This window comes from Haemaphysalis longicornis, unplaced genomic scaffold (genome assembly GCF_048455015.1).
Source record: "Haemaphysalis longicornis isolate Haplotype H1 unplaced genomic scaffold, Haemaphysalis longicornis Haplotype H1 scaffold_998, whole genome shotgun sequence".
In the NCBI taxonomy this organism is placed as follows: domain Eukaryota; kingdom Metazoa; phylum Arthropoda; class Arachnida; order Ixodida; family Ixodidae; genus Haemaphysalis; species Haemaphysalis longicornis.
In genome coordinates, this window is record NW_027526472.1 from 21274 (window position 1) to 38618 (window position 17345).

The 17345-nt window shown below is 49.0% G+C and overlaps 1 protein-coding gene across 1 annotated transcript in view; it reads left to right on the forward strand.

Moving 5' to 3' along the window:
• LOC144154862 (cytochrome P450 3A8-like) overlaps window positions 1-17345 on the forward strand; it is a gene marked incomplete at its 5' end in the record, with an annotated part of 47378 nt that overhangs the window by 15145 nt on the left and 14888 nt on the right. Inside the window, 1 exon segment of the mRNA XM_077685935.1 lies at window positions 9103-9194. Coding sequence (XP_077542061.1) covers window positions 9103-9194 — 92 coding nt within the window.

The window sequence follows — 17345 nt, forward strand, 5'->3', positions numbered from 1 at the left end:
GGCGTTTTGTTTCTTTTGTTTCATCACCATCATCATCATGTGCCCTCTTATTGCGTGAAGTTGGCTTTTCTGCAGTTCGTTTTGGTTACGACACTGCCATCAATAAGGCCAGGAAAGCTGTGCTTTAGTAATCATGATCCAGTACCAACTGGTTAGCAATGTTAGGTTCTCTGAACGTTTTAATGTCTTAATGCCCCCGATCACCCCAACTACGCCCCCCCCCCCCCCCACCCAACAAAAAAATAAGTTTACACCATCTTCCCGCAGGGGAACCCTGAGTAGTATGCGAAGCAGCCATGAGGTCGACTGAAGTTCCCAGTAGTTTTCAGTTCTCGTTTCCGTTTACGTTCAGCGTCACGTGCCGTCGTTGTATCAGTAGCTTCTTGACGTAGTTTGAATGATTGAAGGACATAAGGCGCGTTCGTAGCACATGCTCCCGTCTCGGTTTGTAGCGCAGTGAGAAGAGCGCCACGTACCTCCCGTTGCGGCCAGAGAGTCGTGGGATCGAAACCGGGTGCCGCCTAACTATTTCTTTTTATGGTGCACTGCGTTGACGTCAGCCCAAACGCTGACGGGGCTGAAGAGACCCGCATGCGCACTGGAGTGCGGACGGCGGACAACAACGACAACGAGGGAAGGAGCGACACAGGCCCGATCATGGGATGCTTGGCATCTAAAAACTGGCGCAGCTTCCACCAGTGGCGCAAGGTTGGGGAAACAGCAGAGCTCGTGGTGGTGGCGTTATTTGAATACCTGGACGAGATCGGTGCCACTGAACTGATTTGACATACTACGGAGATCGTGATGTTCACTGAACTGTTCCCACAAACTCCAGGATGTGTGCTTTTTTTCTTACTTCTGTTCTCCTCGTTCTTCCGCCCTGTAATATATCGGGCCTTTTCTACCTTCCCCTACTAACTCCCCTGCCGAGTAGCATGTCAGTGTAGGGATTCTGGCAAACCTCTCGGCTTTTCTCTTCAATATAGAGCTTTCTCTCTCTCTCTCTCTCGGCTAAGTTTGTGCGTGGTTATGCTTGAAGACTCGGTCATGTTTTCATGTTTTCTGCGTGTTTATGCTCGTGGACAGCTATCCCCCATAATCCTTCCTGCATAGATGTCAGCACTGGCATCTACACCTCTTTAAATCTACCGTGATAAAGGCCACCCAGGGTAGCGATGGCCCTGCCTACCAGCGATGACTGTTACAGAGAGCTATAGCGGCGTTGGAGGCCAGTGGAAACCTGAAATTAGGATGGCCACTTTCTTTCCTCCCTCTTTTTTTCCTTTTTTGAGTAAAAATATTTTCAATCAATCAATCAATACTAGGTCAAGTTTTCTGTGTGGTGTCGTCGAGTAGCTCCCCAAAGCAATGAACACTCGGTCATTAAAGCATGTACAATGTACGCGAGCTCGTAACTCTGCATACTCTGCACCTCACTAACGTTTCGCCGCCGCTTCACCGGCGTGATATTCGGGATTGGGCCGAAGTCTTCGCATCCGTTCTCAAGTAGCGGCGTGGCGGCTTTCGCGCCACGCTTCCTCTTCTTCGTGAGGAACGCTCTTCCTCTGTCGCCCCATACCGCACTTCGTCGGAGACCCAGCTGTGGCCTCTCTCACGGAGTTCCCCACTTGCCGCTGAGATTTCCTCATGAGGGGTAGACCCGCATCGTTTTGTCCCCAGGCTTTCACCATCCATCCATCATCCATCACCAGCCTATCTACGCCCACTGCAGGGAAAAGGCCTCTCCCATTATTCTCCAGTTACCCCGGTCCTGTGCCAACTGTGACCAATTTATCCTCCCAAACTTCTTGATCTCATCCGCCCATCTAACTTTCTGCCGCCCCCTGGTACGCTTGCCTTCTATAGGGATCCACTCTGTTACCCTTAATGACCAGCGGTTATCTTGCCTTCGCATTACATGCCCTGCCCACGTCCATTTCTTCTTCTTAATTTCCACCAGTATGTCCTTAACACACGTTTGTTCCCTGACCCACTCCGCTCTCTTCCTGTCCCTTAATGTTACACCTATCATTTTCCGCTCCATCGCCCTCTGAGTAGTTCCAATTTAAGTTGAACCCTCTTAGTGAGCCTCCACGTTTCTGCCCCGTAGGTAAGTACCGGTAAGACACAGCTGTTATACACTTTCTTCTTCAGGGACAGTGGTAGGCTGGTATTCATTATCTGAGAATGTCTGCCGTATGCACTCCACCCCATTCTGATCCTTCTAATTATCTCTGCCTCATGGTTGGGATCCGGGGTCACAACTTGGCCTAAGTAGATATATTCCTTTACCATTTCTACTACCTCGCCCCTTATCCCAAACTGTTGTGCTGTCCCGAGGTTATTGATCATTACTTTAGTTTTCTGCATATTAATTTTCAGGCCCACGGTTCTACTCCGTTCGTCTAGTGCGGAAAGCATGCTTTGCAATTCGTCCCCCGAGTTACTTAGCAAGGCAACGTCATCAGCAAATCTGAGGTTACTGAGGTATTCTCCATTAACCCTTACTCCCACCTGTTCCCAATCCAACGTTCTGAATACTTCTTGTAAACATGCTGTGAACAACATTGGAGAGATTGTGTCTCCTTGTCTCCTTATAGGTATTTTACTGCTCTCCTTATGGAGGATGATGGTAGCTGTGGACCCATTGTAGATATTCTCTAGAATTTTTACATAATGCTCATCTACTCCCTGGTTCCGTAATGCCTGAATAACTGCTAGGGTTTTGACCGAGTCGAATGCTTTCTCATAATCTATGAAGGCTATATATATGGGTTCAGTACACTCAGCGCACTTCTCTATCACCTGATTGATCGTGTGAATATGGTCTATTGTTGAATAACCTTTCCGAATCCCGGCTTGATCTTTAGGTTGACTGAACTCTAAGGTGGCAGAAATTCTGTTAGCGATTACCTTGGTAAGTACCTTGTAGACGACTGACAGTAAGCTGATCAGCCTGTAATTTTTTAGGTCCTTCATGTCCCCTTTCTTATGGATTAGGATGATGTTCGCTTTCTTCCAAGATTCCGGTTCCCTTGCGGTAATTAGGCATTGCGTGTACAGGTTTGCCAGTTTTTGAAGTACAATTTCTCCTCCATCCTTCAACAGGTCTGCTGTTTCCGGCACCGGGATTCGAACCACGGTCTTTCTAAACGCGAGGCGGAAAATCAAAAGTTGCCCGGGGGACATGTCGTAACGAAACACGCAGCTTATTTTCTTCCCCGTCGGAGACTGAGCTGGGTCCCGGGAGTCTGTGCGAACGAGAATGCGCCCGGGGGCATATACCGTAACTTTGTTCTCTGAACACGCAGCGTATTATCTGCACGTGGCGGAGATTGCATGAGCTGGGTGCTGGGCCTTTGTGCGAACGCGAATCCGAGGGACATACCACAGCGTTGATCTCTGCACGCGCAGCGTATTTCTTCCCCGCGACGGAGACGAAGACGGGCCCATGAAGGCATGAGAACGCGAATGGTTAGTTCTGCTTTCTGAATTGTCTTTTAACTGCTCGCCGGGGGATTAGCGCGTGTCTGGATGCTTCGAAGTTGGAATTTCTAAGCGGCGGGGTCAGTTCCCTTGCGAGGAAAAGGAAAAAATAAAAAGTTGCCCGAGGCACATACCACAGCTTTTATCTCCGCACGCGCAGCGTATTTCTTCCCCGCGACGGAGACGAAGACGGGCCCATGAAGGCATGAGAACGCGAATGGTTAGTTCTGCTTTCTGAATTGTCTTTTAACTGCTCGGCGGGGGATTAGCGCGTGTATGGATGCTTCGAAGTTGGCATTTCTAACCGGGTGGGGTCAGTTCCCTTGCGAGGAAAAGGAAAAAAATCACGCCATATCCACAGAATGAATGATGATAAGTGGGGCGAAGCTCGAGAGGGGGAGATCATCGGTAACCGTAACTCTCCCGTGAAAGTTCGCCCATTACATCATTAAGAAAGACGTAAGACTGTGTGCGTACATTGTACAAATCAACTTTTATTTTCGGAGTCAATGCTCCCAGGCCCAGACCTGGTGAAAGACCCCGCGCCATCGAGGACTACCCCGCACCTCCACCACAATTTGTCACGTAGGATGGGACACAACGGTAAAGAAAGAACTTTTATTTAGGGCGAACTTGTGCCCGAACAAGACGAGAGGAAACGAGCAAAGGTCCTTGCGTCTCGTTCGATCTCCGAGAACGACTGCCTGCGTTCGTGGCGTGATCTCTTGCGTGATCTACCCCTCGCAGTGCACGTGCGCTCGCGCCTCCGTTGGCGAACACAGGCAAGCTCGCGCTCCCGGTGCCGAGTTTGCGCTGCCGGTTGCAGCCGGTTCTTGCGCGTGCAACGCGGCCCACTTTGCGACAGCTCCGAAAGCATGCGGCGGTCACGTACCACGAGACACAAGGGATGGACAGACCCATGACTTAAGGAGCTTCGCCCCTAAAAATAAAAAGTTGCCCGAGGCACATACCACAGCTTTGATCTCTGCACGCGCAGCGTATTTCTTCCCCGCGACGGAGACGAAGATGGGCCCATGAAGGCATGAGAACGCGAATGGTTAGTTCTGCTTTCTGAATTGGCTTTTAACTGCTCGGCGGGGGATTAGCGCGTGTCTGGATGCTTCGAAGTTGGCCAGGCTTTCACATCTCTCCCAAAATGGACCACGTTAACACGTGGTAGAACCGGGGGCAACCGGCTTCCCGAACTTGTGAGTGAGTGAGTGAGTGAGTGAGTGAGTGAGTGAGTGAGTGAGTGAGTGAGTGAGTGAGTGAGTGAGTGAGTGAGTGAGTGAGTGAGTGAGTGAGTGAGTGAGTGAGTGAGTGAGTGAGTGAGTGAGTGAGTGAGTGAGTGAGTGAGTGAGTGAGTGAGTGAGTGAGCGAGTGTTTCATTGACATAGAAGGTGGAAAAGAAGTGAACTGGGGATATTTTGAACTCATTCGGGAGTTCACCAGCATAGGACCCAGTCTGGGGGAAGGGGAGAGGTGAGAACGAATGGGAACAGAGAAAGAAGGAGAGAAAGAAGGAGATTAGAAGTGCGTAAGGCTGGCGTAAGGCTGACCAACCTCATACAACGGCTACAGCCGTTGTATGAGGTTCGTCTCCTCGAGGAAGGCCAGGAGAAGTCGGAATGCTTCCTGCCGGATGGAGTTGGGGCCTGTCGGGAAAAGCAGGTCCATCCGGGTGTGGCTGGACAGCCCGAGACGCTGGAGTGCGGCCCGAAGCACTGCTCGCGGGGCGTCGTGCTGGCGGCAGGAGCAGAGAAGGTGCTCCAAGGTCTCGGGCACCGGGCAGTCAGCACATGTGGGCGATGACCTGCGGCCTGGTCGGCGCAAGCGAGCTGCCACGTTGCAGCAGTCGAGCCGCATGCGGAGGAGTATGGAGCGGGCGTCCCTGCTGATGCGGCCGGGCAGGACCTGTGGGGGTTGGCCGCTGATGACTCTGGGGTCCGGGTGCATCGTCTCCACTTCCCGCGCCAGCATGTGTGCTTCCCAAACTCGGCGTCAGCAGCGCCAGCTTTTCTGTGCTTCCCACTTGAGGCACAAACGCACGTGAACTGGCGAGCAGAAGCGCACGCTATAGGTCACGCCACAAACGCTGGGCAGAGTGTTCTCGAAAGCCGAGCGCTGCCGGCGCATGCAGTGACGCCATATCCGAGGGAGGGCTAGCTCTGCCTACGCGGCTGGGCGAAGGGCGTGCGGGGCACCTCGCGCCGGAGAAGCTTTTTTATATTTCTTTTCTTTTTTTTTTGCTAACGCCAACGGTCCAAACTCAAGCTTAAACATCCCTGCTGTTTGCCCTGCGCATCTGCTCACTTCGCTGCTAATTTCGTCGAAAGCCTCTTCTGCCGCCACGGCCATGTAGATCTTATCTTCTCTCTCCTGGCCACCCCTCACGCTCTTTCCCTGTCTCTGTTCTCACACGACAACCGCGATGCAGGTTTGCTCAAGTAAGTTTGATTCTCCCGGGTCCCACTGCTCAAGGGCCATCTGGCGCGCCGCCGGCAGCTGATCGCGGAGGCCGTGCCTCGATTATCAGTCCTAGATCGTCCGCGGACTGCCCCAGACGCGATCCGACGCTCGATTTTCCCATGTATTCCTATGGAGCTTCCGGTCCGAACGCAGTCCTCGGACTGCCCGCGGACCGTCCAGGACTGGTAAATCGAGGATGCCCACTGTTGGACGTGGAATGCCGCCACTAGGTTTAAAATCGGGCGCGAGCTTTGTTTTGCATTTTGGGTCGAAATATTGATTTTAGTGTGTCTTTCTAATTTGCTATCGGAAATATGAAGCCCGCATTTATTTTAAATTAAAATAACTCTGCCTAGTACGAGTTGTTTTGCCTGAAATATTCCTAACATTTTCTTTTCGCTAAAAAATGTTGACGAGTATGGCAGCAGAGTCAGTGGTCGGGAAAGATTTTGTCTAACTTAAAAATTACTTTATCTTTTGGCAGGGTGGCTAATTGAGTGATGGACAGACCAAAAAATCCGTGTTTCAGTAGCCCGAGAAAGACTATCGCCTTTCTGCCGACACAAGTTCCCGAAATTTTACATCCTGTACTAATATAACCTTCGTGCAGCAATAGTTTACGCTACAATTAGGTTTTAATGTGTAGCATATTTTGCCCGTACCCAAACAGCCAGGATCGTGTAACGCCCTTCATTTCCACAAAAATGCAGATTTGGCGGAAGTAACACCTCTAATGGTTATAATAACATGAATGGAGATAATTGAACATGATTCTGACGAACAATAAAAATAAGAAAAAAATAAAAATTTTCCATAAATGTACTGACAAAATCAAAAACCTGCATCTTATACACCTCCCCCCAAAACCGAAGAATAAATGAATAAAGTTCGAAATACGAATAAAAGAAGGCTGAAAATAGTGAACCATGCAACGCCCTGCAGTTTTAGAAAAATACAGATTGGGCGCAAGTTACACCTGTAATCATTCAAACAGCGTAAATTGGGATACTTGGCCGACAGAATTTCGAAAAACGAAAAATGGGAAAAATATAAAAAATGAACTTTTGTTAGAATGATCCGCAAAATAAAAAACATACATCTCGTACAGTAAACAGCTAATAGTAAACAACATGTTACTCTCATGTACAAAATTTGAGGTCCTGAGAAAAAAGCATTTAGGCTGCTCTACGACGAACACATTCCATTTCACCCCAGTCTACTTTTAGGACAAAACGCTCTGGTTAAAACTTCCTCCATTTTTAGTTTTATAAAAAAAGCAGGGCTTCTAAACAAGCTGTAACGGTGTAACGTGCTGTAACAATCCGTTATTATCCACAACGTATACACAAAACCTTCTGTTTGGCGCATGATAGCCTAAGTTGTTTATGTGCCATAAAACACAACACACCATCTCATACATCTCCACCAAAGCCGAGGAATAAACAAAAGAATCCCGCAAAGGCACCTTGAAAATGCGAATAAAAAACAGCGACAATGGCGAATCGTGTAATGCCCTGCATTTCCAGAGAAATGCCGATTTTGCGGAAGCCACACCTTTAGCCGTTATAATAGCGTAAATTGAGATAATTTGTCAGACAGGATTTCGAAAACCCTTAAAATAACAGAAAAAAAATTCGCTAAAATTGTCTGACAAAATCAAAAATACGCATCCCATATATCGCCCCCCAAAACCGAAGAATAAACGAAATAAGTTCGCAAGGGAACGTTCAAAACCCGAATAAAAAAATTGGCGCAGCTGGCACTCGTGGTGCAAGGCTGAGAAACAGCCGAGCTGGGGGCCGACCCCGCTTCTCCTCACACCGACAGAGGATCCCATGAGAGAGGGAGCAGCCGTACCCCAACAATGCAAACCCGTTTTGGACGGCACTCTAAAGCAAAGACCATTAAATCACGCACAGTGTTTTGTTCAGTAGTAGTCGTCATCATTATAGTCGTCATCAGTAGTGCTAGTCGTCATATTCTAGTAGTGCTAGTCGTCATAGTCGTCATCGGTAGTCGTCTTCCGACGATCACAGCCGCGTAGGGCAAATCCTCTGCTAGCGCGTCAGCTGGTCCGGGGGCCGCCTCCAGGTGTAGATTGTGAAGATGGCTTGACAAATTTGTCGTCATCGTCGTCGGCGCGGCTGACCACTTGGCGCGCCGGTCGCTACACGACGACGATGATGAAGGCGCGAGCTCCTCATGTGGCCTGAGCCCACGCGCAAGCCTGGACGACGCCCGGCGGTCGCCGCGAGGCCCGCGCTTACGTGCGCTCGGGGTTCTGTGTCTGCGCCAGACGGATTTGTGTCGCCCTCAACAGCTCTGTTGTTAAAAATTGGCGCGGCTTGCGCTAGCGGTGCAAGGCAGGAGAAGCAGCACAGCTGGCGCCCCTCACCCTTCGTCGGAGACCCGGCTGCTGCACGTAACATGGATTTCCGAACTTGCTGCTTATTAAAGTTCTCCATGACTAGCCGGCCCGCATCATTTTGTCCGCAGGCTTTCACATCTCTCCTAAAGTGTACCGCTTTGACACGTGCTAGGACTCGCGGCAACCGGCTTCGCAAACTCGGCGTCTGTGGCCCCACTTTTGGGCGAATGCACATGAACTGGCGAAAAGAACAGCACGCGAGAGATCACGCCACGAACGCTGGGCAGAAGGTCGAGCTGGCCGACGCCAAGGGCTCCTCACAAGGCGCACGCTCACGCACGCTCGGTATTTTTTTCTTGGTATTTTTTGCGAGCGTCTCACGTAGCACAAGCACGCAAACATGGACGACACCTTGCCCTCCTCTCGAGGTGCACGGTCATGCGCACTCGGTATTTTTTAGCCGCATTTAAATGGCGACGAAAAACCGAAATGATAAACGGCGGAACAAAAAGCTTAAACACCTCTGCTGTTAAAACTCATAATTAGCGAAGTTATGGCACTTCGTCGTTATAATGGTATAAATTTACATCACTGACGAAAAGGAGCCAAAGAAGACTTACAAAGAATAAAATTATTTAACGTGTTTCGCTACACATAGCCATATTTGTCTGTAAACAGCTCACACTCTACACAAGCGGCATAAGAATGCTATAGTACACGCGTTATTGCACAATCCTCTGTATTTCTACAGATTTTACTATCACTGCCTTTGCTTCCAGGGCAGACTGGATTTCGACGCGGTCATGCAAGGAATGAAGTACCTGAGCAACGTTGTCGACGAAACTCTCAGAATGTATCCACCAGGCGTCGTGTGAGTATGCCGGTCGAAGCCATCTCAGTTAAATGAATTTATTTGTCGCCTGTTATGAAAGCGGTGCCTGTTATTAAACGCCCAGTGCCCTCAAATTTCAACTCGGCCAAAACCATTTCGAACGTACAGTACGTACCACAAAACCAACTGGGACATGACTGGCAGCCCCGTGAAATGCGTCGTTAATTACTTAGAAACGTTTAAAATAGCTCACTCTAGAGCCACTAGATCCGGTTTCAGAGTACCGGCACTCTTTTCTGTCATTGTTGTATGCGGCCGACAGCGGTCATTGGTCGAACCGCTTCCCGTGAAATTTGTTTACCCCGGGAAGACACATTTTGGTGCCTCTGTGTTGCCGCGCGCGCGTTCTTCGATAAGTCGTGTTTTTCGGAGCGCAGTGCGGGTGTAAGACACGTTGAGAGTGAGTTTTCAACCCTTCAGACAGAGTAGCGATGCCGTGCTGCTCTTGACTAAGCTGTTTCAACCGGCGGGAAGGTGGAAAACGCCTGCATCGCTTCCCTCGGGGAAAGAACGACAGTGGCCTAGAGTAACCTATAGCCGCTTAAAAAGTGTAGCTTAATTAGTGGCTCTAGCGCAACTTAGAGCCACTAAGTATGCTACGCGAGCGTAACCGAGCCTGACCTTATCGTTAACAGGGCATCTGTAGGGGCTAGTTGGTTCTGCATAGCTTGAATGGAGAGCGCTTAAACTTTGACAGTGAACAAGGACGAGAAAGACTACGCTTCGATTGCGACTAGTCTAGTCTAGTCGTAGTCTAGTCGAAGACTACGCTTCGACTAGACTACGATTGCGCTTCGTCCTGTGTTGTAGCCTTTCTCGTCCTTGTTCACTGTCAAAGTTTAAGCGCTCTCCATTCAAGCTGACCTTATCGCACTTGGTGCTCTGTCTCTAAATCTTCGAAAAGTAAACACAGCTGTCATGGTTGCCAAGCGGCGCCTGGACCAATTCCGCCCCCCAGTGTCAGCCACAATAGGGCGCATAAAGCTGGCCACCCTGGCGTCAGGCACCAAAATCGCTGCCGCCACGCGTCAGTATTGTTACTCTTAAGAGGGTTCAGCAGTTCGGCGCCAACTCAGATTCGCACTTTTTCGCTTCGTAGATGGCATCACGTACCGCCCCCAAAAAGCTGCGTCAGGTAGTTGGAATCTAGCAGTGTAAAAACAACCAGGACACCGAAGCACGCTTTATTACGCCGCATGAAAGGAAATATAGCTCCGATGACGGCATGCATCGGTTGTGCGATGACGCGAGCGTTCCCTGATACGACCGAAGACCGCGGCCAAGAATGTCAGATATCAGTACGGGATGAATACCGGCATGACTTGGCCCAGATGTTTCTTTTTGCGTTTTTGCATGCTGTTTTTTCTGGAGAACACGAAGTCGGCGACTTGCAAAGAGGGCGAGGAGGGTGCTTCTCGTGGTGCGAATGAAAATATACATTCGTTTCCTGCGACCCCCAGATAAGGCCACCGCGTCTAAGAAGGCGACAGAAAATGTATAGACAGGTTTTCTAAAGCTTTGGTATCAATCTACGCGCACAGGTAAGAACAAAGAAATGCGACAGCGCGTATACACAATTTACTTTCGCGCCAGCATAAACGGCGGCGGTTACATGGCTCCGACCGACAGAAGAGCATTGCAGCGAGCTACGGAAGCGGCAAGGGGTGTGTGTGAACCTACTGGGCTCCAGGCTTCCCTCAGCATTCGTTGTCAATCCTGCCGTTTGCGGGATAGAAGCTTGGTTCGCTGCGCTTCTGTGGAAGCCACGAAACGTGACTTATTCAAGGAGAATTCTATCCCACTTATGCGTGTTAAATTACTGCAGCGACGATTGCGAGTGTTACGCATGAAGAAAATCGCACCAATGTCAGAGCAGAAACTGAAAACACATCTCTTGCGGGCGAGCAAATCACGCTGTGCGGCGTTGTGCCGGCGATAACTGCAGCTTTATCAACACTTCAAGGTGAAGAAGGGTGCCTAAAGTTGTCACCCGCTTCGATTTTAACATGCAAACATATTTGTACTCTAATTTATAACATCATTTATAACATTTCTCGAATAGTGAAACAGCTTAGTTGGAATTTATTACCGCTGTATTGCTTTTGAAAAGTTTCGTACAATGCGACATGGGATTTGAAGTAAAAGTACACGATTGTACGTAGTATCGACGAGATAACATTTCGTCACAAAAAATCACCAAACAAGAACAACTATCACTTTCCTAATCCCACTATTATGCAAGCAGTTAAGCCCAATCTAAGCTACGCACATAGTGGTTCGAACGGTAGTAATTGTGGCCATTGCTGCGACGACTTGTGAGTTCTTGGACAATTCAATTTGGCTAGCTGCCCGGTGTTTTTAGCATGAGAAACGAAACGGGAAACGGGGTGTTGCGGATGGGATACAGCCATAGCTCGGCTTAGAACGCTGTTTTATGACCTGTTCTTGCTATACGTAACAATGGTGATTTCTGTCTTAGCTCGTTCTTTTCGTTCTTTTCTGCGAAATGTGTTTGCTGTACCAATTGTTCTATTTAGACGGCTTTAAATCCTACGCAGCGCACCTATTTGAGGCGTTTTGTTGTATTGTTTATTTTTGTAAAGAAATATAACAAATTATTGTGACCATAAATATTTCGGAATGACGAAAGCGCATGTAACAAGTGCAATGCGTACGTCACAGCTTAGGTAAACGTTACCGTAACGCTAAAGTCATATATTATACATTGAACGAAATGTGATGCCGGTTTACTTAAATTATCGCACGTTTTTTCTTAATTGTTCGTAATACGTCCACACTGCGTAAATTGAGTAGTGTACGTACGTACGTATGTGCATACGCAGGTATGTATGTATGTATGTATGTATGCATGATTAAATGAATGAATGAATGAATGAATGAATGAATGAATGAATGAATGAATGAATGAATGAATGAATGACCAGCCTGTCAAGGGCGTTGCCCGTGGAAGTCCAACTGCTTTTATATTGGTCTGTCCGAATAACTCATTTACGCTTAATTTCTTTATTTCATTCTATCATAGCGCTAGCGGTCTTCTGCTCTTTCTATTCTCATTTCAGGGTAGTCATTCGGTTACCTCGGTGGTCCAACGGTTATCCGTTTGGGCCAAAACATTCCCTCCCTTAGTTCACTTTCAGTGGTATATCCCCTCCCCCCTCACCCCCCTCCTCCCCCCAGCAACACAGTAACCCAAGACGCTCATTCCCAATGTCGGAGCGCTTTTTTAAATGCAGAGCATTTCTTTAACTCACGATGTCACCCGGCGTTGTCGGCGTTGGCGTGCCTCGGCGTCCGCAACAGCCGTTCCAGGTGCGCCCTCTCCCCCACTCTTCCTCTCCCGCATCACGCTACCCTCCTCGCTCTCAACAACAGGTCCGCACCCCTCCCCCTACACTATATAAAAAATAATACTTACCGGCGTCTGGTTTCGATCCCGCGACCCTGCGGGCGGGACGCAAGGTACATGGTGCTCTGCTCTACCCACTGTGCCACAAAGCCGACACAGACTGGAAGGCTACAAACGCGCCTTATATCCTTGACTCATTCAAACTACGTCAAGAAGCTGCTGATACAACGCATTCACTACCACCAACTCCCCAAACACTAAACTTTAACGCAATACACCCACCCCCTATGCGGCGCATTTACTCGAGTCCCCCTCGCGGGGAGATGGGCCATTTTTTATCATTATTGTTTCGGTGGCCACATGGGCCGACCGAAGATTGTTTTGACTTAATAACTCCCTGACTGGGAACTTTGTAACCTGGAAATCCGGCTATCAGATGCTTTTCGGCTGTTCAGGTGCCCCTTGCTTCTATTTGGGCCGAAGATAAAGCCCGGCGTGCGTGTGGCATGTGCAGCTCCGAGTGACATGAGCCTGAGGGCGCAGCTTCGCGGCGCTCAGCTTCCGCCCGGAGCCCTTTACGCACATCTGGTGAGCTTAGGTTCTGAGCGCTGTACCTCTGCACGCATTTACAATTTCGGAAATGTAATAATCGATACGAGATGGACTCATGATCCTATACAAGTTAATCATTACAATCAAGCACCTAACTTAGGATAATTGAAACGGTGATTAACCAAGTCAAGTTACTTATTTCCATAAATAGCACTTGGCACCTGCCACAGCCCCTGATCACTTAGCGCAAGAAAGACAGCTTTACTTCCAAAATCCCATTTTTTTTAAATTAATTAGTCTTGATGAAACACCCCATATACCCACACATTTCTTTTACCCATTGTTGATTTACTACCCTTGCTTATGTGTTGTCTCTGTATGCCTTATATTCCTAATTTACCCAATGCCTCACCCGAGAAGGTACACCACTGTTGGTGAGCGCTTCAAATAAATGAATAAAATAGTGCGTGGTTGAACGCCTTGGCGGCCGTGAACGTAGCCGTCTTCCTAAATAATCCAAACATTCCAGAAAACGAAAAAATTCAGCTAACAAAGAAGATTTTGCACGTATGTATGATCATTTATGAATATTTTTGGGCACTTTTTGTGCTGTGAACGAGGAGCTTCAATGTTAATATGAACAAACAACGTAAAGAACAATGAATATTCAATTGTGCACTATTCGAAATCGACACGTCCGAAAAACTATTAAAGCAATTGGTAAAAATTAACCTCCAGCAATGACCCCAGTAGTTACCAGAAAATAACGCCAAAAACAAGAGTGAAAAGTTTGGCTGATTAATGCATAAGTTTGAAAGAAACCACCGCATCAAGCGGAACACCAAGAGAACTTGACAAACACTTGCGCAAGTGGTTTTTATACTTCTCTTTCATTCTGTCTGATGCGCTCTTGCTTTCTTTCGAACCATGGAAATACCCATGCAGATTAATTGAATGCCTGCCACGAACACAAGATTTCTGTCACTTCCTGAAACTACCTTTCAACGTTCCGTTCACAACGTGTAAAGAAAAAAATAGACAGCTTACTGTAACAGATAACGCGAACTGGGCAGTCACACGCATTGTCCAAGACTACATTACCCAGCGTTATCAATAGTGCCAGCCACGGAGCAAGATCTTGCTCCGTGGTGGCAGCGTTCACGTGGCTGCGACAGACGCGCGTCGCAGCCAGCTGAGGCAGCGGCGAGATAACGAATATGCCCCTGCTGACGCTGTGACTACAAGACGACTTCCGAACGGGGTGTACCATGTACGGGCATGAGGTCAACTCGGCCTGGACTGCGCTCGGTGCGCTTTGAAAAAATTAAAAATTGGGGACTGTAACACGCTGCAGCCACATGTGGGATATAAGCGCGCGATAGTGGGGGGCTCCGGATGAATTACAACCACCTGCAGATCGTTCTGCCAAATCTCGACACGGGGACGTTGTTCCTTCTCGCCTCCATCTGAGGAGCGGCCGGGATGGCACTCGCATCTTCGCTGCGCTTTTGTCGCAGCTACGCAGTGACGGGTATCTGGACATATTTGTTTAGGCTGTTCGGTTGTGCACGGGTATGCAGGGTTGCTATGGGAACATTCCTGAGTGCTTGCTTTTCGCTTTTTTAAATCGCTAAATTTTGATTGATTGTAGGGTTTTATCGCGCCGACGCAACGCAGGCGATGAGGCGCGCCGCAGTGTAGGGCTTCAGATTAATTTTGATCGCCTGGGGATCTTTAACGTGCGCCGAAATCTCGTACACACGGGCGTTTTTTGCTTTTCGCCTCCATCAGAAAACCGGCCGCCGCGGCCGCCGCGGCCGGGGATCGAACCCGCGACCTCGTGCTCAGCAGCGCAACGTCTTAGCCACTGAGCCACGGCGGCGGGTAAATTGCTAACTTTTTGCGTTGCCGTTGTGTGATGACTGTAGCCTGGGTAGTTGTGTTTCTGCTTCCCGCAACCCTGAAATCACGGCGGTGTTCCACTGAGCGAGGGACGTCGCTATTCCTGTACGCACGGGTCGTTCGCTTTAGCCACACTGTATTCGTATAGGCGCCGTGCAGTGAACAGAGGGCGACACTGAGCGGCGACGCCCAGCGCCGCCATCGGGAAATGGGAAAAATACTGGGTCGGCCACCACTCGCCAGCGTGCTCGGTTTTCGGTTGGGCACCTGCTTGGCGGCACCGGATTAAATGTAGTATACGCAATTTTAGCCTAATTAAAACATACTACAGCAATTCTACAGCACCGGGCTAGGAATAGACTAAAGGATTGAACTGTTGACTACGCGCACGCAGGAGGGGGGCAAGCGATATTGATTTCCCAGTGACACGCATTGCCAGAACGCAGGGGGAGCCTTTCGTGCGCACGTTTTCACGTTTCCACATAATTTTTTCAGCGAATTTGTGTTTCCGCTAGAAAGCACAAATTCATTAGCTGTTCGCAGCATTGGAAAGAAGCCGTTTTGTTCGCATACTTGAAATCGCAGACCGCCGTGGTTTCGTGAGTATGGTGCTCCGTCCGTCTCACTGGATCGATTGTTTGGGTGTAGTGCGGTCTGTACGCTGCATTACGGGCTAGTAGCATTGACTTCATAGCAAGTATAATTACCTTAGATGAAAAAATGTAGATCAGGCGAGTGGGCAGCATCGAGAACTGCGCACCAACTGGCGGCGATTTTCGATTGATTGATTGTGCGGTTCAACGCGCCGACATCAGACAGGCGATGAGGCGCGCCATTGTGGGGGGATCGGGATTAATTTTGACCACCTGGGGATCTTTAACGTGCGCCGAAATTTTGAACACGCGGGCGTTTTTGCTTTTCGCCTCTGTCGGAAAAGCGGCCGCTGCGGCCAGGAAACGAACCTGACGGCGATTTTCAATTTCACGGCTTGAATTATCGCCAAACATTCCCAGAATATGTCCTGCTACTCGCTCCTGACAGTTCGTTTCCGCTGGTGCCAGTTCGTCCCACTCCGAGATCACGGAGCGAGCACGTTTTCTTGCTCCGTGCACGAGGTCACGCAGTATCGCCTCAGCGCGAAAGCGGGCGAGGGAAGACTGCAACCTCTGTGCCTTCCGTCTCAATTTCCGTGAATACATTCACAGCGTACACGGGTTTCGCTGCAAGCCCGCCAGGAAATGCCCGTGAACAATTTAAGACTTTCCCTTCCTTTTTAGGGTAAGCAGGGCCTCCAAATCATCATAAACTCCGTTTATTTTTTATTGTTCTCTGAAGTTGCTGTTGCTGTTGTGAGCCCCGTTAAAACGACTTTGTTTTATTGAACAGCATTTATTTGCAGAGCAAAAATCCCACATTCGTTCCTTTACACCTTGTACTGACGTAGGTATTTCGACTTTTTGACAGGTTTTTTTGTCATACAAATGACCCATCATATTTTTCCATAAAAGGGGGGGGGGGGGGGGTGGATGTTGCAGCCATCAGTAAGTTCTCTTACAATTGTTACGTTCCGCGTGAATTTTCATTATAAACGCCGCGGAAGACGCCTGCATGATGCAGACGAACCAACCTTCGTGCAAATACTGCCAATGAGCGCGGTATTCGCCAAGAGGGGAAATTTTTTGTAAGCTCACGGGTATTAACAGCTGCAAAGCCGACATACTTTACTTTGACAGCAGCATATAATCTGCTTGGTAGTCATCGCCATTGTATTTTCTAAAAAATTCACGGAAACTTGTGCCGCCGGTGAGGCTGTGACCAGCCTTCCTAACTCGGGCGATTCAGGGCAGCGAGGGCGGTAGGTTTCCTTCTGCGCTTTGTTTCTTTTAAAGCCTCTCGGTCTAGAACACTCCATCTTGCGTCCACCCGATACGCAGGCATGAGGGAAGCAAGCCTCCTCCGCCTTGTCCAATCCTTTGCAATCAGCCATATTGCATACATCGCGGCCTTCCACAATTGGAAATCAGCCGAGCGCCAGAGGCTCGACGCAATCATCCGCAAGACGTACAAGGCAGCATTGGGGCTATATCCACACACTAGCACGGACAAGCTCCTTGAGCTAGGCATACATAACACTATAGATGAAATAGCAGAAGCCCAGCATACAGCGCAGCTTACAAGATTATCGCTAACAAGAACGGGACGCTACATACTGCAACGGCTCGGCTACCAAAATCAAGCACTACAAGACGACAAGGAACATGTATCACTCCCACAGGACCTGCTCCGCAGACTCCACGTATCGCCGATCC